The 25,607-nt window shown below is 39.4% G+C and overlaps 1 protein-coding gene across 1 annotated transcript in view; it reads left to right on the forward strand.

Annotated features, from left to right (window-relative positions):
- The window catches only part of LOC109409699 (protein daughter of sevenless), a 60,630-nt gene that overhangs the window by 17,470 nt on the left and 17,553 nt on the right, over positions 1–25,607 (forward strand). Inside the window, exons 2-6 of the mRNA XM_029870171.2 lie at positions 15,658–17,048; positions 17,106–17,175; positions 17,278–17,556; positions 17,619–17,810; positions 17,876–17,977. Coding sequence (XP_029726031.1) covers positions 15,658–17,048; positions 17,106–17,175; positions 17,278–17,556; positions 17,619–17,810; positions 17,876–17,977 — 2,034 coding nt within the window. The remainder of the gene's footprint in view (positions 1–15,657; positions 17,049–17,105; positions 17,176–17,277; positions 17,557–17,618; positions 17,811–17,875; positions 17,978–25,607) is intronic.

Genomic DNA, 25,607 nt, shown 5'->3' on the forward strand with positions numbered 1-25,607 from the left:
AAGAAACACATCGGGAGTAATTCGCGAATAGGGCGTAACTAACAAAACAATAACAATGCGAAAACAACAACCGAATTTTGCTGATCAAATTTTAATTCCTATTTAGAAGTAATACAGAATAATTCAACTTAAATAAGGTTAATTGATACAGTTCTGACATAGTTTCTTGTTTTTCTAAGAACACTACACGAATTTGATATTTTTTGCACTAAAAATTGCATTTATTTAATTACGCCTGAATTGATACCTGAGAATGCTAATTTCGCCCAATACTATGCGCCTCGAATCGATATCATTTTCAGAATCGCCTTTTACTATTCGCCTTGTTTATGATTTTGACAGAATTTCGCCATTTGCTTTCGCCGTGTTTACGTTTTGATTTCAGTTTCGCCTTTCACTTTCGTAAACAAATCACCAAACAAAACAAAGGAGTAGAAGGCGTAATTCTTGTTTTTGTTCGTTTGGAATAGAATGCGATTACGCCTTTCACTCAATCAGTGATTTTCAATAGTTAGAAAAGTGATATCAAGGAAACTTTGTGAGCATTTAGAAGACAAATCTAGCTTCTTTTCACTCCTGCAATTACTCAAATTGTGTACATTTTTTTGGTTACGGCTTTTTCGCTAATTATTACGGAAATATTAATCTTCATCATTTAGTAATTTGAAAATGTGAACATGGACCGTAACTTTTTCATGAATGTATCTATTTCTTTCTCTCCAAAAGCGTAACGTAATTTACTACACTACTGATGGTTTATTTTGCAGGAACTCATTCATGGATTTCTCTAAGGATTTTAACAAGTATCACTAAAAAAACAATGATACTTTCATAGATTATTTGCGAAATTATTTCAGAAGTTCTTTTTCTTCTTCTTAGCCTAACGTCCGCATGAGTACAAAGCCTGCTTTTCGGTTTGAGCACTTCCCTAGTTTTTAAGTGAGAGCTGCTTCCATCAATGATCATTTTTCATATCGGCCAAATCTGGCCTCCTTCCAGATGTGTCGGGACATTTTTTTTTATTTTTTCCAAGCTTCCTCCCACGATTCTTCTTGATTTTTTTTTCGTCTTTTGGATTTCTCCGAAGATTATTTGCGAAACTTTTCTCGAGATTTCTCCGAGATTCTTATCTGAGTATTATTACCGGGATTCCCCCCCAGGGTTTCGAATGTGTGATTTCTCCAAGGATTCCTTTCTGAATGTCTACAGGAATAGCTATAAGGTTTCTTCTAGTTTTTTTTTCTGCCAGGGAATTTTAATGAAATCAATTAAGATTTTTCAATGAACTTCTCCCGGCTTTCATCTTGGCATTTCACTACGGATTATTCCAGGGAACCTTAGCAGATTACTATTTCTACCAAAAATTCCTGTTAGGTATTCAATCAGGGTTTACTCCAGGGATGGCATCTCGGATTTAACATATTTCTCCAAGAATTTTTTCGAGGTTTACTTCCTAAACTCATCCAGGGATTCCTCAGGACTCTTCTAGAGTATTCTACAGAATTCTCTCAACATTCCTCCATAGCTTCTACCCGGGATTTCTTCGATGGAACCTCCATTAATTTTGTATTCGAAACTCTGAGATTCTTTCAGGAATTCCTCTTGGAGTTTCCCTTGGGACTTCTTCAGGAGTTTCTCAAGACATTTCCCGAAAGAAATTTCTCAAATGTTCACGATTTTTTCTTCCAAAATTTCAAACATTAACATGGGATTCTTTATCCCTCTAATACCCAATCCCGCTTTTAGACGGGGTATAGTTTGAACATTTTTGTAATTTTTGTTTCGTGGAAAATCTTTTTTTAAATTTTTGGCTGATATGTAGGACTGTTCTGTATATCTCAAAATGGTTTTTGGTATATTTTAAAGCGTATTTACATTTTTTTTAAATCATTGAAAAATTGATGTTTTAGTCACTTTTTAGAAGTCATTGTTTATTTTGTATTGAATCGCTACAATTAACATATTTTAAATTTTTCTCAAATCATTCTATCCTTGTTTAATAGTTTAAGGGAATCGAATACACTCTAAAATTATTTTCCTTAATATTACACGGAAAATAAAATTTTCTGTGAAAAAAATTTAAAATAATAATTTTTCAACAATAATCATAAAATCTCAATGTTTTCATCTCAAAAAAATCCGTTCCCCAAATTGGCTTCCAGGAAAAATATAAAAGTGTGGGGATGTTCAAAAATAAAAATTAGAAAAATCAAAAAGTGAAATTCACGAAATCGAGAATTAAAAAGAATCATCTTCCAAAACATGTTTAAATCGATTTTAGATGACAAAAAATGATATTTAGATCAAAATTAAAAATTTGGGTATTAGAGGGTTAAATATTGCTAAATAACTTCATTCTTGTGTTTCTTCAAGTATTTCTCCAAACATATCTGAAAGAATTCTTCCAGAAATAATGGGCGATCTTTTCCAGGAGTTTTTCTTTGGGATTTTGCTGAAAATTCTTCTAGGAATTTCTCAGGAAACTCTTCTGGGAAACTCTTCTTCAGATGTTTCTTCATAAATTCCTCTGAACCTTTACTTAAAAGATGCAATTCCAGAAGCCATGTTTCGACAAAGATTCGGAGATTCTTTCAGGAAATTCCTCCAGGGTTTTCTTTTAGAAATTCAGAAAAAAAATGCAGAAATTATTGCTTGAATTTCTCCACACAGGTTCCTTCCGGTATTACTCTATTTATTCAGAGATTTTCTCGGAAATAATTGTTAATGTTTCTGAAAACTTCTTCATGAAGATTCTTCTAGAAGTTCCTCCAGAGGTTTCTCCAATAGCTCCTCGAGACAGTGTTACAAAATTTCACCTCATGCATTTGAAAAGTAACCAACAAACCTGCTCAGTCATTTTTTCTTCTAGTCATGTTCAAAATGATTACATCAGAGCACCTATCAAATGACAAACGAATCCTTGCCAACACCACAAATTATGCTTCTTAGCTGGGACTTTATTGAATGATATGTGTCTTGACTGATGCTGGAGCTAATGTCAGTTGAATGATTAGAGGCTAGTCAATTAATATTCAGATGGTAAATGGAAAAGAGAGAGATTCATATCTCAATTTCAGGTTGCAATGTCGGTTGATACTGACGCTTCGCAACACTGCCTCCAGGTGTTCCTTCAAGTTTCAATTTGGATTTATTTAAACCTTCCTTCAGAGATTCATTCCGATTTTTTTTTTCAAAACACCTCACAACAATTTCTGCAGAAATTACTCCAGAATCTAAGGAATATTTTTCAAAGAATTATTCAAGACATTTTTCTGCGAAAACCTTCAGATAGTCCTGGAAGTCCCAGGTGTTATTATAAAGATTCCTTTATCATTTTTTTATATATATTTTTTGTTCAGTGGTTCTTCTAAGAATTCCTCCTAGATTTTTTTTTTTGTTTCTGCAGGATTTCCTTCAGAAATCTCTCCAAGTAGTAGTTTAGCGGTTTTTTTTTTCATGTACAAATCCCTTCAAAAATTGTGTTTGATTTTTTTCTGAGAATACTTTCAGAGGTATCTTCAAGAGTTCTTCCAATTGTTTCTTCAGAAAATCCTCCAGGGATCCCTCAGAGATTTGAGAGATTTGTTCAAGAATTTATTACTTTAGTATCTTTGCCTGCTATTTCAGAATATTTAAAAGAGATTTTTTCCAAAATTCTTCCATGGATTTTTTTCTTCACGAATTTCTTAAGCAGTTTTTCCCTCGAATTATTTCAGAGTTTCTTCATATTCCCAATCCAATCCTTGCTGGTGGTCACGTCGGTCCGGCCGTGGTAGTAATGACGAAGTGGTGCTAGGTGGGGAAAAATTTGAAGTTGTGGATGAATTTGTTTATCTATCTTGGTACTCTAGTGACGTGTGCGATAATGATGTTACCCGCGAGGTGAAAAGACGGATTGCGGCTACGAATCGGGCCTTTTTCGGTTTGCGAAACCAGCTGAAGTCCCGCAGGCTGCAAACGAAGACAAAACTCGCGTTGTACAAGTCTCTGATTCTTCCGGTCGCGTGGACGTTGAAGAAGTTGATCGGAGAGCTTTTGGAGTCTTCGAACGTAAAGTGCTGCGAACAATACTTGGCCGTAAACTGGAGGACGGCATCTGGTGGCGTCGCATGAACTACGAATTGAACCATGTATATAAAGAGATGGATATAGTGAAGCGAATACAACATGGCAGGCTGCGGTGGGCTGGACACGTAGCTCGTATGCCGGAGGAATGACAAGCTATAATTATATTCAGCAGAGAACCATGAAGGGGTCGTCGGCTTCGCGGAAGGCCGCGCACACGTTGGCTTTTTGCAGTTGAGGAGGACCCAAGGACTCTAAACGTTCAAGGCGACTGGAAGCGATTGGCCCAGGACCGATGCCAGTGGAGGCGGATACTTCATTCGACGTAGACTCACCGCTACGAATTGTAGCCCATCTAGTTTCAAGTATTCTCCCTATTTCTCATGCTTTTTTTTTTGAGACTTAGAAAGGTTTCGCCTCAAGTATTCCCGTGGGTATTATCCATTCTTCCAGGAATTGCTCAAGAGATAGCTTCAGACATTCCTTCAAGAATTTTTCATCAGGAATTCCTCCAAAAAACATTTCAGCAATTCCTTTTTGGAGTTTACAAATGGATCTAATAGGGTTTTTTTAAGGAATTACTTGAGATAATCGTCTAGGATTTCTTAGAAATGGCTTCAGTGATACCTTTAACAACTCTTTTGTTCATTTTCTTTGCGCTTCTGAAAAATCCCTGAAGAAATATCTAAAAAATCGGCAGGGATCTCGAACATCATCCCAGGGGTTATTTTAGATGGACCACAGGAGCAATTTCCCAAAAAAAAAACTCTTGTAGTAATTTCTGCAGTAATCTCTGGGAAAACACATGAAGGAATTTTTACTCCTGTAGGAAACTATCACTGAAAATAATAATACAAGAGTATATGAAGGATTCTAGATGAATCCCTAGAGCAATTTCTGAACAAATCTCTGGTAGACTTCTTGAAGAAAAACATTGAAGAAATAATCTCTGAAAGAATTTGTAAAGGAATCCTTGGGAAAAAAATCTAATTATTTTTCTAAAAGAAACCCTTGAGAATACCCAAAGTAATTCCTGGGGTTTCAGAAGACATCCATAAAAAATTACCCAAATGAATTCTTGGTGAACTTTTTGAAGAAATTCATGAGTAAGTATCTGAAAAAAGCCCTGGAGAAATTTCCTCAAGAACCCCTGAAAGAATTTCTGAAACAAAAACCGCCGGAGGTGTTTCTGGAACAAGTATTATTGGTGTATTTTGAGACTGAATTCATGAATTAATTTTGGAAGAAATCCATAGAAGATTTCCTTGGACTTGAAATCGTTGGATAAATTTATTGAGGAATCACATTAGTAATTTTAGAAGCAATCTGAAGGAGTATGTGGAAGATTTCCTGAAGAAATCGGTGGAGACATTTTTGGAGGATCGTTTGATTTTCTTAAAGAATCACCAAAAGCATTTCACGAGAAATCCGTGGATGATTTCCTTAAATAATTAGCGTACGGATTCCTGAAAAACGCCGAAGGATTTTTTAAATAACCCATAGGAGCTTGACTTGACATGATTTTTTGGAGAAATATTCTTCGGAAATTCTAGAGTAATTTCTGAAGTAATCCACGGAAGATATTCTAAAGGACTTTCAAAAGAAATCCGTGGAAGACGTTCTAAAAGAAAAAAATCCTTTTGAAATTCTTCCAGAGATTCTTGAGCTCGAATACCTTCAGTGATTGTTTTTTTCAGGTATTTCTACAGGACTTCGTCCAGAAATTTGTTTAGGTAACAGTTCAGGATTCTTTAGTAGTTTTTTTCTATGGATTCTTTCAAAAGTTGTTCCATTCCTTTAGGAATTTCACCAAAGATTTCTCCAGATCAGTGGTTTCTCCAGGTTTTTCTTTTCTTCCAGGGATATCCTGAAACGATTACTGAGGAACCCCCCAAGGGCGTTCCAAGGATTCTTTCAGAAAATACTCCAGGGATTTCCAAAGAAATTCATTCGGGGCTGCTTTCTGGGACTCTTTCAAGTGAATTCAAGAATTATCCAAGTATTTTTCAACCATTCCTTCAGAGATTTGTCAAAGGATTCTTTCAGTAGTTTCTCCAGGAATAACTGGAAGACTTCCTTCCTCCAGTGAAAGTTTCCGAGTTTCTACGAGAATAATGCTCCAGAAATGCTTTCGGAGAAATACAAAGATTTGTTCTATGGATTCGGTGAAAATATCTCTGGGAACGCCTACAGAATTCTGAATTTTTTTTCCAGGGAATTGCAATTTTTGCCTTTTTGCGTGACCAGACAACGTATGATTGAAGCATGCCCTATTAAAAAAAATGTTTCAATAACTAACACGAAACACCTTCACTTTATTGCATGAGCATGAGCATGAGCACAGATGACCGCACAATTCGTAGTTGCTACTCCGTGATTGACCAGAGCAATCGAAATTGCACAAGGAACCAATGAATAGGGCTTGGGACTAGCTTACTATTCTCAATGTACACAGGTCGAGAGCTCTCAACTTTCATAAGGTCAATAACGGCGCCGGCCACGTCCTTACGGTCATCGAGGATGGAAGGGAATGTTAGTAAGACAAACGTTGTTATAAAGACCGCGACTCGCTGCATCTCCACGTTTGTCTCAGGAAGGAATTTTTTGTTAGTAGGGTAAGGTACATTGTCAGTCCGGGAGTCACCTACACTGAGGATACTGCAACTCCGAAAATCATACGAATCAACTATGATTTTTTGCCACAAGAATTTCTTGCGAAAATCATAGTTACGAACTATGATTTTGGATTCAAAGCACCAACTATTATTGTCATACTGTTACTGTATAAATTTCATAACTCTCACGTATGAAAATCATACCGATAACGTATAAAAACTGAAACTTTGTCTTATGTCTATCATACATATGTTTATGAAATATTTTGCACAAATTTCAAAAAATCGCAACCTGGAATCGAACCAGGAACATCAAGGTTAGCGAGTGCGTGCTTTACTCATTCGCCCATCGACGCTTCGGAAGTTGAAGTGGTTGGAAGCCAATAAAAGGTTTTGTTGTTTTTTAGCAATGGTGTTTCATAACACATCTTATGATTTTCATACGATGCTTCTTATGAGATTTTTCATACGACAAGTCTTATGGATTTCGTTCTTTAATGTATGAAAAGCATATGAGAACTATGAAATGATGAAAACAATAAAAATAACTGATTCATAAGATGTAAACTATGAAAAACATACGAACAGTATCCTCAGTGTATGGTTGGTGATATGATTTGACAATGGATCAATATATACAAACCGCCGTTAACAACCGACCACTTTTCGACGCAAGAACTAGCCAAAAAGAAAATTCTATCGCGCGTCTCCACTCCACTAGGGAGCAGAAACCTTTAGTCTATTCCACACAGAAATACACTGAACGCGACTCACTTGTCGGCGCCCGGATTTTTTCTCGACCGGCGAACCCGAACTAACATTTTTCACTCTTTTGTGTAAATGCAAAAAATGAAAGAAAATATTTATTATCAACTAAAAGTGTATTGGAAACTAGCGCCGAAGGGAAGCGAAAAATTTGGAACTGACTCAACCACGGCGCGCGCACACTCGTCCCGTCGTCGGTGCCCCGCAGAGCAGAAAAAAAATCGCAAAAATCTAGCAAAGCGAGCTGCAAACGGCATTGTAGGTACAGGGTATTCTTTTAGAATTATTAACGAATCCCTAAAGAAACGCAATCGATTCGATTGCGCATAGTTTTATAGTGTACTAGCTGCCCTGACAAACTCTGTCTTTCCAAGGTTTGGTGGTTTGACAACTGTTGAGGTCATTGATGCACCGCACTTTAGATTGGTTTCATTTCGATCGTGTTGATTCTCTTTTCAGCTCATAAAAATCAGTACTTTATCGATTTTCTTGCATTTTAAGTTGATTTTCGTAACTTTTTCTGCTTATAAGCACAGCCACCCTCAATACGAATCGAACCGTGCAAGAATCAGGCAATACGAATCGAACCGTGCAAGAATCAGGCAGATTGTTGCCTCAAAGGAACATTAATAGTTATTTATGTCACACTCAAAACAGATTCGCGGGCTCGGCAAAATCGCGCACAGCCGTCTGCTCAGCAAAATCTTTATCTGGTATCTCAGCAAAAAGTGACGATTGTTAGCTGATTCTCAGCAAAACGATTGCCGACTATCAGCAATGAACTGTCAAAATTGCCGAGATCCCGGCAAAATGATTGTTTGCTGATTGCTCGGCTGTGCGAATCTCGGCAAAAGTTTGAAAAAATGCTGATATCCCGGCAATCTGAATTAAGTGTGTAACAAGTTGCAAAAAGTTGATTTTTTCAGCACGTTTCGTACATTTATCCAACGAGGCTTGCCGAGTTGGGTAAATACAAAGAGTGCTGAAAAAATCGAGTTTTGCAACGAGTTCCATACACAATTTTATGCAATGATTTTTTCATAATTCAACCCATTTGAGTTGCATAATTTTCAAAATCAGTTCGAAAAAATTGACCATTATGATACCAAAATGGGTTATATAAAATATAAATTATGATACTGAATTGCATAAAGTCATTTTTATAACTATGACACATTCTACGGGCCCCGTATCATCAATACCAATTTTTCAAAGTTGAGTTATGGCATATTTGACATTTTTATCACATTCTACATTACTTTTGTCATCCAAAAATGTATTCGACATGATATTAGTGTGATAATATATATAAATTGAACGACGATTAAGATTAACATTAAAATTGTGATTTTAAGTCTTTTAGGCACACTTTTCATCCAAACTATCGTATTTTAAACACCAACACACTGATTTTTCAAAAGTCTTCCATCATTTGTAGATAAATGTATGTAAATTTCTTAGCATATAAAGATTTTTAATCGAAAGACTTTACTACTCTGAAATATGGCTGATCATAGTATGGGTTTTTATTGCGTTGTAACGTCACGAAAAATCCACATTTTTAAATTTTATTCAAATACGGAAAACGTTACAAACATGAGATTTTGTATGCTCTTTGTACTCGAAAAGATCTTTCAAATGAGACTAAAAAAAAGAAAATCGGTTCACGGAAGCCGGAGTTTCACCTGGTTGAAGTTTGCGTTGTAACGTCACGAAAAAAAGTTCTTTGGAAAAGACCAAATCTTTCTGGATTGAACGGCTTCTGAATTGGACAAACGTAGTTCTATATTCAAAACAGTTTCGTTCTCGTTGTGTATGAGCTCTTTTTCGAGATATCGTTTATAAATTGCGTACCATTGCCGGTTAATGAACCACGTAGATTTTTGAAGGACGGGGGATATGGTGTTAGGCCAAAATCTACGATGAAATTGTACTGCGATATTATATATTTTTTTAAATCGTAATCTAATACCACTCAAACCGAAAATTTTTGTGATATGAGTGGCCAACGGATGAAACACTGACGAAATAACTAAGTTATTAAGTTGGTCAAAGACTTACAGTTGATGGATAGTTTGATTTAAAGTTCCACCAACAGGCGGCGCTAGAGAACTTACAAATTTTATATTTCACTAGCTGTCCCGGCAAACGTCGTACTGCCTGCCTACTGTGTTTTTTGACACACAGCTCCGTGGGGACGTCCCTCGCAAAGTCATCTGTATGGGAGCCTTCCGTTCCAGAGACCGGAGAACTCCCGCACCAAGCTAAGAACCTTCCCCGGCTCCACAAATATCCACATACAAAATTTCACACCGATCGGTTCAGTAGTTTCCGAATGCATAGCGGTCAGACAGACAGACAGACAGACAGACAGAAATTCATTTTTATATATATAGATACATCTCAGGATCCCATTTACATAGAAATACGATTTCTTCGGCAACGTTGTTTGGTAAGTAAAGGACTTGCAGTTGATTTACCAATAGATGCGAGATTTTGCCACTGGAAGACGTTTATTTCCATTTTGCAAAAGCAGGCAAGGGATTAGAATTTCTTGAAAAGTATTCTACAAGCTGGAACTTTATTCACTTTGGACATATTGTATTCAAATCAAATTATAATCAGAGATCAATATATAATTCTTAACTCTCAAATTTTAATTTAATTTGATTCACTTATTCCTTAGATATAAGAGGTTATAGAACACAGTCAAAAATATGAGTCTGCTTAAAGCGCTCCATCTTTGTGTAGAGCTAACCAATCAAGTCCAAAATTGTAGAAATTACAGATAACAAGATGAGGAACTATCACTCAAAATTTAAGAATTTCTGATATATTTTATAAAAAGTTACGGCTTGTTGAATGTGGGGAAATTAATAAAATTGGCATGCTTTTGAAATGGACTACCACCACTGTGTGGCAAAAATTAATACCATACGGCTATTAAACTGAAAGCCTAGTAATCTACCAAACAACTTTAATGAAGCAACCATCTTTCCCATTAATCACGATCCTGAGATAAGTAAAACTAAAAAAGGTTAATGCCGTCTAGCGCCTCCTAGTGGAAGGATTTGAAATCATACGGCCAGATACGGCCCATCAATTGAAAGTTCTTGACCAGCAAATCAATTTTGTCGAGGACACCAACTGTCTAAATAGTTAGGTTCTTGAAATATATGAGATGGATATTACGTCAGTGTTACATCTATTTTTGATACAACAAGAATCACCGAAAAACAGACGTAACACATACGAAATTGAAGCTCATATATCTCGGGACTCTAATTACTTAGACTTTAGACTTTTAGAATGTTGATGTCTTTGGAAAAGTTGTTTATCTTGTCAAAAAATTTCAGTTCAAAAGCCGTTTGGCTCAAGTTTCTAATTGACTAGTGGTAGTTGAAATTTTGAAAAATAATACACTTTATATTTATTCAAAAAATATTCAAAATGTTGTAACTTCTTATAAAGTGCCCAAAGATTTTACCAAAAAATAGTTTCTCAACTAACCAGTGTGTCTGAATCTCACATCCAATAGTAAATCAGCAAACAACTTTTTTTTGTCAGAATTAGGTCTATTTGTCTCTGGAATGACTGAAATTGATGCCCCTAAGTGGTATGCAGATCCTCAGGTATGTCTTTGGTTCAATAACTGCTCGCACATCTTAAAGCGTTTTCAATTGCATCAATGACATTGCATAAATTATTGAAAAAATGTTCAATTCGACGGCGTAATAAGTTTTATGCTGCAAAGTCTAAATATCTGGCGGTGCGAAGTAATGAATATCAACGGTTTAGTCTTTGGGACAATATTTGATGAATATGGGTGGTACTAGGCCGAAGATGGGTACCATTAACCTTCATGAAGGAGTTTTCATACTGCTGATAGCAATAACTTGGCCCTCCGAGCCATTTATCACAAAACGGATTTTCAATAGAATAAAGTTGCTCTTGGAGCAGTAAAAATAGTGCAATAATACATTCACAAATTCGGGCAATTTTGTCTGATTATTCTGATTTAAAAATGATGTGCATTTTCGTGACATTACAACGCGAGCAGTACCCTGTTTGAAACTGAACGGGCGTTGTAACGTCACAAAATGTAAAAGTCGATTATCCAAAAAACGAATCCGAAATGTATATGTTTTATTTCACTGCATTGAAGAACTAACCAATAAATTTCAATGGTGGGAGAAATTTTCAGTTTAAAATTTTTCAAGATGTTGGTTGCGCGGTAGAGGGGGTCGAATTCTAGTGCGTTGTAACGCCACGCTACAAATACGCATTTTAAACAAGTTTTTCTAATGAAAACTAAATGTTAAACAGGTCAAACATATAGGAAATTTTACAAGGAATCTGAATATGATAAAATATTTTGAGGTTTACAGTCGTTTTTATGAATTATAGTGAAAAATCTGACTACGAATGCGTAGAAACGTTGTAACGTCACGGTAGAATGTGCCTTATCTCGACGGCGTGATGAGTTATATGCTGAACAATTTAAATATCTGGCGGTGCAACATAATGGATCTCAGCGCGCTAGACTTTGGAACAAAACTAGAAGAATATGGGTGATACTAAACCAAAGATGGGTGCCGGTGTCATTAACCTTCATGAAGGAGTATTCATACTATTGATAGCAATAACTTGGCCCTCCGAGCCATTTATCACAAAACGGATTTTGAATAGAATAAAGTTCCCCTTGAAGCAGTGAAGATAATGCAATGATATAATCACAAATTCGGGTAAATTTGGCTGATTATTCTGATTCTAACATGATGTGCATTTTCGTGACGTTACAACGCGAGCAGAACCCTGTTTGAAACTGAACGGGCGTTGTAACGTCACGAAATGTCAAAGTCGATTATTCAAAAACAAATTCGAAATTTAAATGTTTTATTCCATTGAATTGAAAAACAAACCAATAAATTTCAATGGTGGAAAAAAAATTTAAAATATCATAAAAATCCGAGCAGATTTTTTAAGATGTTAGTAGCGCGTTAGAGAGGGTCGGATTCTAGCGCGTTGTAACGTCACGCTACAAATACGCATTTTGAACACGTTTTTCTAATGCAAACTAAATGTTCAATAGGACAAATATATCAGAAATTTTACAAGGAATCCGAATATGAAAAAATATTTTGCGGTTTACGCTCGTTTTCATGAGTTATAGTGGAAAATCTGACTACGAATGCGTCAAAACGTTGTAACGTCACGGTAGAATGTGTCCTATATCCCTTTCGTGACGGAGCGCAAAAAACTAAAATTTCCATACAAATTGCTCAAATTTGGCTCTCCAGAACTCTCGGACTTTTTAATATATCAACACTTTTTCTTTGGCATTTGTAAGAACTACTCTTTAACTTCGGATTCCTAGCTTTGTCCACCTAAATAAATCAAAAATTAATAATTTGCGACAGATAAAACTTTTTCATGTTTTACAATTTTTGCTCACTTTCTGTTTAACTTGTTGTGATAAGTCTGACACACAACATATACAAAAGTTTATTTGCACACATGCAAGTATATGTAATGCCTTTATATATAATACAATTAACATCAGATAAACCAAAGACTGAACAGTTGAAAAAAATACGCAAAGCTGTTATTGCTCAACAGCACAATTTTGCTGGTTCGTCACGAAAGGGATGTACAGGGTGTTAGGTTCCTGAGTGAAAACTTTTTAAAGGGTGATAGAGGACCATAAATGGTGAAAAAAAAATTTTCTACGCATATGGTCAAATCTCAACCGTTACGTAGTTATTGAACTTTCCATATTTTTAACTATTATTGCCCTAACTGGCTATAACATGAGAATGGTCAAACTTATCGCAAGTTGTTTTTATCTTTATTTGAAAGATTATTGAATTTTCTATCAAATGGCATTTTTGAATCGGTTGGTTAAGTTGAATAACTAAGTTTTCTAGAGCAAATAGCTCAAAAGTAGTGTGTTTAAATTTGTTTTTGTCAATTATCTTTGAAAAATGCGTAATAAATTAAAATTCTTTCTTTGGCAAAGTTGTGGCCCCTGTTTCACTTATTCTTTAGCATCAATTGATATCAAACTTTTATCTCTCACCGTTTTCTTGCAATTTCGATTTAAATGTTACCCTTTGTAAGTGTCGTCGGAATTCGTCATAAAAGAAGATCCCTCAATGAGTTACTATCATTAGAAATAGATCTGAGACGTGTACTCGAATAGATAGAGTATACGAAGTTGTGTTTGATCTGTTAACCAAAACAGACGTCTTTATTTGATGTCGATCCGAAACACTTAATTAGAACAAAAAAGAAGAATATTTATTGCAATTTCTCATCGTAATTGGCTGTTTTACCTCTGACAGGAAAAGGCCTACTTTCCCACACCAAATTAACAGTGCTGTATTGGTTCATTACAGCACTGATTTGCGTTGCGTAATAAACCATTACAGCACTATTTCCTGTTTTGGTCAACTTTTTTATGCTTTCTGGACGCAGTTTTGAAAAATTGTGGCAACTGCACAGTTTAACCTATTATGATGAGATTTTCCTAAGCATTGGCTATGAACATCAGTGTGCAGTTTGATGAAAAAGTTTTGTTGAAAACTATCCTTAAGGGTAATTTATGAAATTGCAAAAAACGTTGTACGCAGCTCGGTGCAGAACTCGATTGTTCCAGCAAGCCTCGTTGGATAAATGTACGACTCGTGCTGTAAAAATCGTCATTCTGCACCTTGTTGCGTAAACTATTATTTTGCAACATATTATATTTTATACTTGCCGTTTCGGTAAGGTATCGGCCCACTTTTCCGCACAATACCAAACGATTGCATTATGGTTCATAATGCAACTCATTTCGGTTGCATTATGAATCATAACGCAATTGTTTGATTGACAACCTCAGTCTGACTTCAGTTTCTACGGCTAAAGCTTAAAAACGGTTATAGCACGGCTTGCTTGATTCAAATTTTGTGTCCAGCACGATAGAGCACGTGGCCGTTCCCATTCAACCACTACGAAGCACGATGATATTGATGCAAACAATCATATTCTAAAGATTTTTTTTCCATCGCAAAAAATTGTGCATGCAACTCGTTGCAAAACCATATTACTAACAAAAATAGGCACGAGCACTTGTACCGACACTTGATGTGACGAATATTCCAATAATTAATGGGTAAATACACGAGAAATGTGGATTAGTTTTATATATGTATCACATAAAGTTAATTATATTAGTACGGAACGATGTCCAGTGATTATGTACTCCTAATCGACGCGGACAGCATCGGCTTATTGCAGCTAACCACCCCTGCGAATAGCACTGAAGTGCTGTAGCTGGGGAACGACGACGGAAACCAAACAAAAACAAACAGATGACGACGGCGTGGTCAATCCTAACACAAATCTTTGAAAGAATTAGGATTCTTGAAAAATCTCTAGAAGAATCAGGGAAAATCCATGATGGAATCCATGGATTAATCCTTGATGAAATTTCTAAAACATAAACCCCTGGAACAACCTGGAGTAATCCTTAGAGGATTTTTTGTTTTATCTTCATTAAAATTCATTGATGATACGAACACTTAATTTATGTGACACAATCGAAATGACAACCTAAGGATTGCCTATTCGTTATCATCGAATTGTTTGTTACATATTTAAATTATGAGTATTCTGTGACCTAATATATTTTACTAGATCTGGTAATTACGCTTAATCTATTACACATCACGTATCCCACATTAGTTTCGCTCATCTTAGAAGCCTAAAATGTAGTATTTTGAGTATGATGAACCAATAAATGTAATGAAATATTTTGCACTAACCCATTCACCTGCAACAGTTATGTAACAGCTTGGCTTCTCAATGTAACACCACCCCTTCCTTCCCTTTGGCTAGAGGCTAACCGCTTAAGTATTCCATTCAAGTCAAAACATTCGTCTCGTAGCCGCCGTCAATCAGGTTTATGATTCATTCATTCATTCATTCGTTCCTTTTCGAAATACATAGTTAGTTTAGAGTGTAAGTGAGCATGGGGATGGGCTGGAGGCCCGGGGGAATCAGCACGTTTGTTGTTCTTACCTCGATTTCCTTTTGCGGTTTTCTCGTCTGCCGCGCTACTAACTCAATACCTACCTACAATGAAAACATCAAAACCCTCGGAGCCAAATCCATATTGTGTGTTTTAAAACTGTTCCTCTTCCTGTGTTTCGGTTTTGCATTTAATTAGCGATGGCGACGTCGTTGGTTCACGCTGAAGCAGGGCGAGCTGCCGGGTCAGTATGTGTTGGAGTACTACACGGACCGCAAGTGCCGGAAGCTGAAGGGAATCATCGATCTGGACCAGTGCGAACAGGTGGACGCCGGATTGCGGTTGGACCGACAGAAGGAGAAATATGCCCACATGTTCGACGTGAAAACTCCCACGAGAACTTACTATCTGGCGGCGGACACCGAGGAAGACATGCGCGGATGGGTTAGCTGCATATGCCAGGTGTGTCAGTTGCAGGAGACGCAGACTAATGAGGAAGCGAGGCCGTACTACAACATCAGTGCGATCAATACGGGCGATGCGACAAACATGGCAACGGATGTTCCTGGACATGGTGATCAGCAACAGTTCCAGCAAGAACATTCAAATGATACCGATGTGTCGTTTCTGAACCACTCGTCCCTAGGAGAGGTTCATGAAGTTCAGCCTCAGCCGAGACAATCGCTAATGTCAGGATACAACCCATATGGAACGTACCAGAACGAAGAGATGCTGAACTTCCGTGCCTCGGAGTACAGCAACAGGGAAACTATCATCAGTGATTCCAAATTGAGCCAAAATCATTCAGCTGTAAGGAATAACAGCGTAGAGGCCTACTCGAACTTAGGTACAATCGAACGGTCCCAATCGCTCCGAGGTAAGCCATCTACCCCTGAAAAACCTGCTTCCGCGCCAATTCCAGTTGGGAATCATATGCGAACTCAATCTCTTAACACTGATCAAAAAACCATAGCTTCCGTTGTGGCGAACAGTGTAAAGAAGATACCCGAAAACTTAAAGCTGAGCGATCGGATGACCGCCGCCGGAGGCTTCGAAAGTGGAACCGAACAACCTTCTCCAGCGCTAAGCACTTCCTCCGGTCCCTACATTCCGATTCACGAATGCTTCTCCGGTAGTCCGATGCTGCATTCGCCAATCACCCCACTCAACTCGTTGGATCCTCGATTCTACGACACCCCCCGAAGTCATCCCAGTTCCGGGTTTAATCTTATCAGCACCGAGCAACCGTACTCTCCGAAACGTAGCAACGTCAGCGGATCCGTTCCTCAAGCCAACGCCAACAAAACAATCCGGAGCGGAAAATCCAGCCCGTCGGATTCGGAAAGCGTCTTCACGGATGACGAGAGTGCTGCGCCGGCTGCGTCGGATACCCCGCGGACGAAGGATCGCAACACCCGGCCGTCGGATAGTTCCATCGAGAACGATGCCATCGGGTGGACGTACGTGCAGCGATTCGCCCGGGTTTCGCAAGATGACCACTCCAAGGCAGCTGCTGCAGGATTGCCACCGACCGCAGCTCCACCCAGACCACCAAAGAGAACTAGCCTGATTTTGGACAGTATTGAAAAGTAAGTCGGGTTGCTTGAATGGAGACTGAATTTCTAGTAACCTATTGTTAATTTTAGGCACAAAGAAATCCAATCTTCGGACACGGAAAACGCTTCCCCGGCAATTGGCCCGAAAGATGCTACTTCGGTAAGTTATCTTCATTACGCATTGTGCAAATCACAACTGTATGACTATTAAGAAAACTATGTTACATTCCACGAATAACTAATTCCAACCATCAACTCGTAGTGCATAGAGCAATTCTACGACATCCCCCGTTCGCACCAACCCGGCCAGTATCCGGGCGGAAGCAGCATGATGCACCTCCCGGACACGGATCTACTTTCGCCGCTTAGTCAGTGTGACCTGATCGCTTCCAGCACGCCCAATTTGATGGTGAGCAGCGAGAATCCGAATGGGAGCCAATGCGGAACGCTGGGCCGCGGGACGCTTCGACCGCATTGCTACACCAATGCCGCACCGCAACGCGTCGAGGGCAACGTGTTTCGGTTCGATTTTAGCGAACAGGTAATCTCATTTCGATTCAAATCTTACACAACGGAAAATAACGCAACTTGATGCTATTTCAGGGTGACGCACCGGCAATCAATCGAAATTTGAAACCAAAATCGACCGTCGACATTACCAAATCTATCGAAAGCGTTAGCCAAACGATGAAGCAGGTCAGTTTAACTCCGGCGATGGTCAATGTTCCGACCACGCCGGCCTTGAAGAATCCGCCCCCTACGGTGGATCGAACGAGGAAGCCAACCACTCCGCAGGTATGGGGAGTTTAACGCTTGAATGTTTCTGTACAGAGGTTTTTATCATGAGTGTTTCGTTTTAGATTGGCACAAACTCAATGCGACGCAAGGGAGGACCCATGTCTCTCAATATTCAAAATCACAAAGAGAATGTGTACGGAAACACGCAGGAACACAGCATGCAGGTAGGAAGTTTAATTGTTACGTATTGTAGCTTAAGAAAAATGACTGAAAGTAAGTCTCGAGCTTCTTGATAATCACTGCAGTATTCCAAGGCTCAACCAGATATTTTCCAAATTATGATATGAAACAAGCTCATCAATAATTCTTGTGTATCCACCCAATATAATACATAATAGTTCCAAATATCCAAATAATAGTTCCAATATACACACATACACTCATTAATTTGCTCAACATAACATTTAAGATAAGACATACTCAACAATAGTACCCCGGGCAGAAAAGAATTACAAACCAATTGCAAGTTTTACCATTCAAAAAGAATTACTGAATGGTAAAATTTGTCTGGTTTTTGTTTGAAATAAGTGACAAAAGGGCAAAAATAATAACTGATATTGTTCGATAAAATAACTAAAGAATGACAAATTTTGACATTACAATGGCAAACCAAGAACAAAAAAATTAAGAAAGAGAATTGCAAAATATGCCATTATTGAGTTATTGAAAATAGAACAATATCAAAATTAGTTATTCCCTTGTCATCCAAAAAAAGGGTATATTAAGTTGTTTATTCCAATAACAAAATGAAAGCTTATAAGTTTTTTGGATGGAAAGTAAATAACAAATATCAAAATTTACCATTAGAATAACCAAAATTCAAATTTTGTCATTATGTTGTTCTTGATAAGTGCCAAAACTGCGAGTTCATCAAACTCGCAAAAGTTCAACAATATCTCACCAATTGCAAAATTTGTTATGATAGCAAAATAAGACATTCAGTAGTTATTCTTCCAAATTTCAAAATGACAAGCGAATGGAATATTTTGATATGATATCATACAATGCTATTCACATGTTGTTTTAAGTTCTTTATGAAGAACTCATGCATGACAAAATAAGTTATGACAATAAAATTTGTTATTCTTTTGTTTTTGGTTTGCCATTCACCTCTACCCGGGACGCCACAATACTCGGTTTGTGGCTGTTGCTCTCCATCCTCGGCCGCACCCAATGCTCGCTAGGTCATGTTCCACCTGGCCCGCCCATTGTGCTCTCTGCGCTTCACGCTTTCTTGTACCTGATCCAACACCAGCTTTGCAGGGTTCTTATACGGTATTCTTGCAACATGCCCTACCCACCGTATCCTTCCGGTTTTGGCCACCTTCTGGATGCTGGGTTCGCCGTAAAGTGCAGCAAGCTTGTGGTTCATCCTTCTCCGCCACACACCATTCTTCTGCACGCAGCCAAAGATCGTCTTTAGCGCGCGTCGCTCGAAAACTCCGAGCGCTTGCAGGTCCTTGTTACGTTAGTATTTATTTTACTGAAAAAGTATAACTTATTTTGCTAAAAGTTAGCATATTCGTACAAATATTTAAAAAAAAATATACTGTTTCGTGCTGCCTGATGGGGAAACCCCTGCAAATATGTCCATGTGCTCCCATCATCCAAACCATTTGCTGGTACAAATGAAGACATAAACAGCTTTGCACACTACGAAATTCAGCTCGGAATCGCGTCGCCATACACGCCCGCAAGCCATCGGATCAATCAACTCTGCATCGCGCTTCTAAGATCGGGTGGCCGAACCGAAATTCAACATCGTCGATATGATTCAAGCATCTACAAGAGCTTAGAACTCATACGAACCAAGGCAAGAGCGAAGAGAAGAGTCGGTTACTCATCCCCGGCCACGACTCCCGTTTCATTCCTTTCCGATTACCCCCGGAAGTCTACGAAGAATGTTGATCGTGTTTGTGGATCAGGCTAGTCTTCCTTAGATCGTCCAACAGATCAGTCGATCGCTGCTCAATTGGGCCAAATCGGTCCGCGACTTCGATGGAAACGGTGTGCGCTCGCGCTGGGAAAACTTTGTGAACTACGGATTACACATTCTGGTATACCCTCTGGCATCAACCATGGCAAAGGCGGAAGGAGCAGCATTGGAGAAGGCTGACATGTCGGCACTCGACAGTAACGGGCGTGTAGCGCAAGCCTCCCGTAGGCGAAAGTATAATGTAAAATGTGGTAGTCTAAGGAAAGTTAGGGACATAATTGTTAGGGAAGAGCGGTAAATAAAAGTTGAAACACATCTCTTTATTACGTTAATATTCTTTATAAAATGGCACAAAAAGACTATTATAACATCCTCCCAGAGCATGGACCATGTCTAGTGTCCGAAGAGGACCACCGGTCTTATTAACGTCTTGTACAAGCAGGGATGCCATATATACAGATTTATCTGTATTATACAGATTTTTGAGCATCGGTACAGATAGCGTTTATATGAAATACAGATTTTCCTTTTGTATGGGATACAGATTTCTCGCCCAAATTGTGTATGGGATACAGATTTTTGAACGAGTGATACAGAAAATCATCTGGCATCTCTGTGTACAAGGTACATTTGGAGCGTGGGTGAATCTTTTTAGACCGCAGCTTCTTCTGGGGCCCGTAATAGGCACGACTTCCACCGTTGATGCACCTTCGTATTTCACGGCTAGCATTGTTGTCAACCGTCTAGTAAAGATCCGAGGCAGACGAATTTCTCCATCACCTCGAAGGTATCCCCGACTATCGTAACATTACTACCTAGGTCCTAGACGGATCCGGTACTTTGTTTTGGACGCATTTACCAACATGCTATACTGCCGTTCTAAGCATATCTGTAGGCTGTTCGAGTCCGTATGAAGTTGATCATCAATATTAACTTCTTTTCTCGATCAGCCTAGATAGCTGTGTAGTGTCGGTAGCGATTGTCTCAATTGGCTAAGAATAACACTACGGACCGCCTGTTCCGGTGGTAAGAATCCACCAACAGGTGACCCCTAATTCATGGTGTGATGCGGCTTTATGCTTACCGTGCCTAGGAATGAATGGCTAGGGGGGTCTAATAAAAACCTAACCGCTAACGGAGCCTGTGGAGTACCAGGGCGCCCTCCACAGTATGTAGCCCTTACTGCGCTAACCGGAGCAATGGTGCAGTGGACCTTGTGTTTCTCCGAGACAATCAGCTGCCCTTCTTTAGTCTCACTTGAGGCTAAATAAGGGCGGGATTATGAAGATGTTGTTAATTAGTTTAAATTTTCACCTATATGGTTTCGCATTATGCGATTTACACAGTGTATTCTGTGTATCCTCGCCTTTGGCGTTTTCCAATCGATACCGATTTGGTTTTATTGTTGCTGTTCTTTGTTGTGCTGCTGTTGCGAAGAGTTTAATCTTACCTAGTTTGGGTAGTGGCTACGGTTAGGATAGCTCAGATCAATCTTCAGCATAAAAGAACAGCAACGATCAATCTTTGCAGACTTATGCAAAATGGTACAGCCCAAGTGGCCTTGGTACAAGAACCTTACTTTCGTAAGGGAAATTTCTATCTAGGAAACCTTGTGAACCCGGTGTTTGCCACTTTCAGTAAACATGAAATGGCAAACTCGCGTGTCATGCCTCGAGCCTGTGTGCTTGTCAACAACGCAATAGTTGCTACACTCATCTCTGAACTAACCACCAGAGATGTATGTGCTATCACAATTGATGTATCTGTTGGAAACCTCAACAGGAAATACGTCTATTGTTCTGTGTATTTACCACATGATGAACCATCCCCTACGGATGCTTTCAAACAAGTCATCGCATACTGCACTTCAAAAGGCCTTCCGCTAATTGTTGGCAGTGATGCTAATGCTCACCATATCATCTGGGGCAGCTCAGACATTAACTTGAGAGGCTCCAGTTTGATGGAGTACTTAAGTAGTACAGATCTTGCATTACTTAACATAGGCAACCGCCCAACCTTCATGGTATCTGCTAGAGAGGAAGTGTTAGATATAACGCTTTGCTCTAGCAGAATTAGTCACGAGCTGACCAATTGGCATGTGTCAGATGAAGAATCTTTATCTGACCATCGCTATATCTTTTTTGAACATTTAAATGTTACTTCGCAAACATTGCGTTTCAGGAATCCTCGGTCAACAAACTGGGATCTTTATACTGATTTGGTTGCAGCCAAATTTCATGGATATTCACCATCCATTGACACTCCAAGTGATTTAGATGATGCCGTTGATACTACAACGACCTTCATCATGGAAGCTTTTGAAGAAGCATGCCCTCTACGGTCTGTGAAGATCACAAGAGGAACCCCTTGGTGGAACTCTGATCTGGCGAAACTCAGGAAACAATGTAGAAAGAGTTGGAACAGACGACGTTCGGCTGGTTCGGAGGCTTTCAGGTCGGCTCGCAAGGCCTACAGGAAAGCTCTCCGGTCTGCTGAACGATCCGGCTGGAAAAACCTTTGTACAAATGTTTCCAGCTTGAGTGAAGTCAGTCGGTTAAACAAAATCCTTGCGAAATCTAAGGATTTCCGGGTGAACGAACTTCGTTTGCCAAATGGCGATCTGACTTCCTCTGATGAGGAAGTTCTGGAATGCTTATTCAGCACACACTTCCCTGGATGTGTGGATATTACATCTTCGGATGATCCTGATGTCTTTTCTTGTAGTTATGATTCTTTAGCTTCGGCTCGGAGTATTGTAACTATAGAATCGATTGAGTGGGCTCTTAATAGCTTTGCTCCTTTCAAATCTCCTGGGGCAGATGGGATTTATCCTATTTTGCTTCAGAAGGGATTTGATTATTTCAAACATGTTTTGAAAAAACTACTTGTTTGCAGTTTTGCTACAGGGTATATTCCCAAATCCTGGAGGGATATTACTGTAAAGTTTATTCCGAAAGTGGGTCGTGCGTCGTATGAAGAAGCAAAGAGTTTCAGACCTATCAGTTTGACCTCTTTTCTTCTGAAATGCTTAGAACGCATTGTGGATCATCATATCCGTGATGTTCATCTGGCCAATGTGCCCCTTCATGTGAACCAACATGCCTACCAATCTGGTAAGTCCACTGTGACTCTTTTACACAAGGTTGTTTACGATATCGAGAAAGCATTCGCTCAAAAGCAATCTTGTTTGGGTGTTTTCTTAGATATCGAGGGTGCCTTTGACAACGTGCCTTTCGATGCCATATTGGAAGCCGCACGGAGTCATGGTATATCTCCAATGATTTCCAATTGGATTCACCAAATGCTCAAAAACCGATATCTCTTCTCGACATTGCGTCTAGCAGGGATTAGGAAATTGAGTGTTTGTGGATGCCCCCAAGGGGGAGTCTTATCACCGCTTTTGTGGAATCTCGTAGCAGATACGCTATTGAGGCAACTCAATAATAGCGGTTTTCCTACTTATGGTTTTGCCGACGACTACCTAACATTGTTAGTTGGTATGTGCATCAGCACCCTTTTCGACCTGATGCAAAACGCCCTTCAGGTAGTTGAGGGTTGGTGTCGCCAATATGGCCTTTCGGTTAATCCGAGTAAAACATCTATTGTTCTTTTCACGGAAAGGCGAAACCGTAATGGCGTTCGACCTTTGCGTCTCTTTGATTCTGAAATCGATGTGACTGAACAGGTAAAGTACGTTGGAGTCATTCTTGATTCCAAGCTTTCCTGGACACCTCACATTGAGTTCAGAATCAAGAAAGCTTGTATGGCCTTCGGGCAATGCCGGCGTACTTTTGGTACAACTTGGGGTCTAAAACCCAAGTATATCAAATGGATTTACACAACTGTGGTTCGGCCAATATTGGCTTATGGATGTCTTGTGTGGTGGCAAAAGGGTGAAGTGAGAACGGTCCAATCAAAATTAGGCCATCTCCAAAGGATGTGCTTAATGGCGATGTCTGGAGCGTTCTCTTCAACTCCTACGGCAGCGCTAGAAGTTCTCTTTGACGTTGCCCCACTACACATTCATCTCAAACAAGAAGGCCTTTCTTGCACTTACCGGTTACGGGTACTCGGTCTACTAGAGGAAACTCCTGTGAACCGCAGTTCAACACACACCCCGTTGTTTCCACTTTTGGTGAATTGGGACAAAATTGTCCTTGCTCCAAGTGATCTTACAATTGCTTGTAATTTTCCATATAGGACATTTTCCACGAAATTCCCTTCCCGGGAAGAGTGGACATCTGGTTATCTGGAAAGAAGTATTTCAGACGGCATCGTATGTTACACTGATGGCTCCCTTCTCGAAGGTCGAGCAGGTGCTGGTGTTTATTCTCGTGAGCTAAGGCTGTATCAGTCTTATTCACTTGGCAGACACTGCACCGTTTTTCAGGCCGAAATCTTTGCTCTTATGTGCGGAGTGCAATCAGCACTTCAGCAGCACGTAATGGGCAAAGTAATATACTTCTGTTCAGATAGCCAGGCTGCTATTAAAGCACTTGCTTCGGCCAACTCCAGGTCGAAGATAGTTATCGCTTGTCGAACTCAAATCGAGGAGCTGAATTCAGCAAACGCTGTTCACCTTCTATGGGTACCTGGTCATTCTTCCATCGCTGGAAATGAATTGGCTGATGAGTTAGCTCGCTCTGGAGCATCACATGACTTCATTGGCCCTGAGCCAGCTATTCCGATATCGAAGTGTTGGATCAAGCTTCAGATTCACACCTGGGCTGTCACTCAACACAGACAATATTGGAATGGTTTGGAGTCATGTCGTCAAACCAAATTGTATAGTGCTGAGCCATCTCTACGGGTGGCGAAGTATCTAACTAATCTGTCTAAGCAGAATTGCAGCATGCTGGTCAAAGCATTGACTGGCCACTGCCGACTCAGCTATCACATGGCGAATATTCAGCAAGCTGATTCATTTGCCTGTGATAGCTGTGAATCCGATTATGGAACTTCGTATCATTTGATATGTAACTGTCCAGTTTTCGCGCAACTGCGTTTCCGAGTATTCGGTAAACACTTATTAAGTGAAACTGACTTCAGAAACCTGAATATTCAGGATATTCTGTTGTTTTTAACCCGCTGTGGTAAAGAGCTATAGGCTCTCTTTCGCTTTATGCGTTATTACAGTGCCCTTTTCAGGGCGCTGTTTGAACCCATTGTGGTACGCTTGTGCGTTAGTACCCTCTTCCAGGGTATTTTTCCTATTTCCCTACCTGTCCCTATCCCCATCCAAATCCTTTTTCCTTCCTTTTCCCTCAGGTAGATGATGAAATAGGCTGTTATTTTGGCGATGGCACAAATGTCCCAAATGGAGGATAACGTGCCTCTGGAGCCGGCCTTCTGATACCTGATACCTACCATGTTATTTTTCTACGCATATTGTCCCACTGCTCTAACTTAAGTTCTATCTTAAAATCGATGCCAGAAAGATGCTTAACGTTATCGTGGAATATTCATTTGCGATACAAAATGGAAAAAGTATCAAATTAACTTCAAATGGCTCTGTTACTGAGCAAAACACGGGTAGAATACAAAACAACATGGGACAGATATGCTTAGAAGGGCAGTATAGTTCTCACATTCCAAATGGTCGCCTTTCTTGTGAATGGGGCAGCTTTCCCCTTCCTTCCATTCCTCGGGTAGCTGTTTGGTTTCCCAGATCGTGACCACCAACCGGTGCAGACTGGTGGCCAACTCTCCTGGGTCCATCTTCATTGGTTCAGCTGTGATACCATTCTTTCCTTTTGCTTTGTTGGTTTTGAGCTGGTGAATGGCATCCTTAACTTCCCTTAATGTGTGAGTTGGCTCAATTCCGTACTCTGCTGCATTGGCGTAGTCGTTCCCTCCGT

Source organism: Aedes albopictus, chromosome 2 (genome assembly GCF_035046485.1).
Source record: "Aedes albopictus strain Foshan chromosome 2, AalbF5, whole genome shotgun sequence".
Lineage (NCBI taxonomy): Eukaryota > Metazoa > Arthropoda > Insecta > Diptera > Culicidae > Aedes > Aedes albopictus.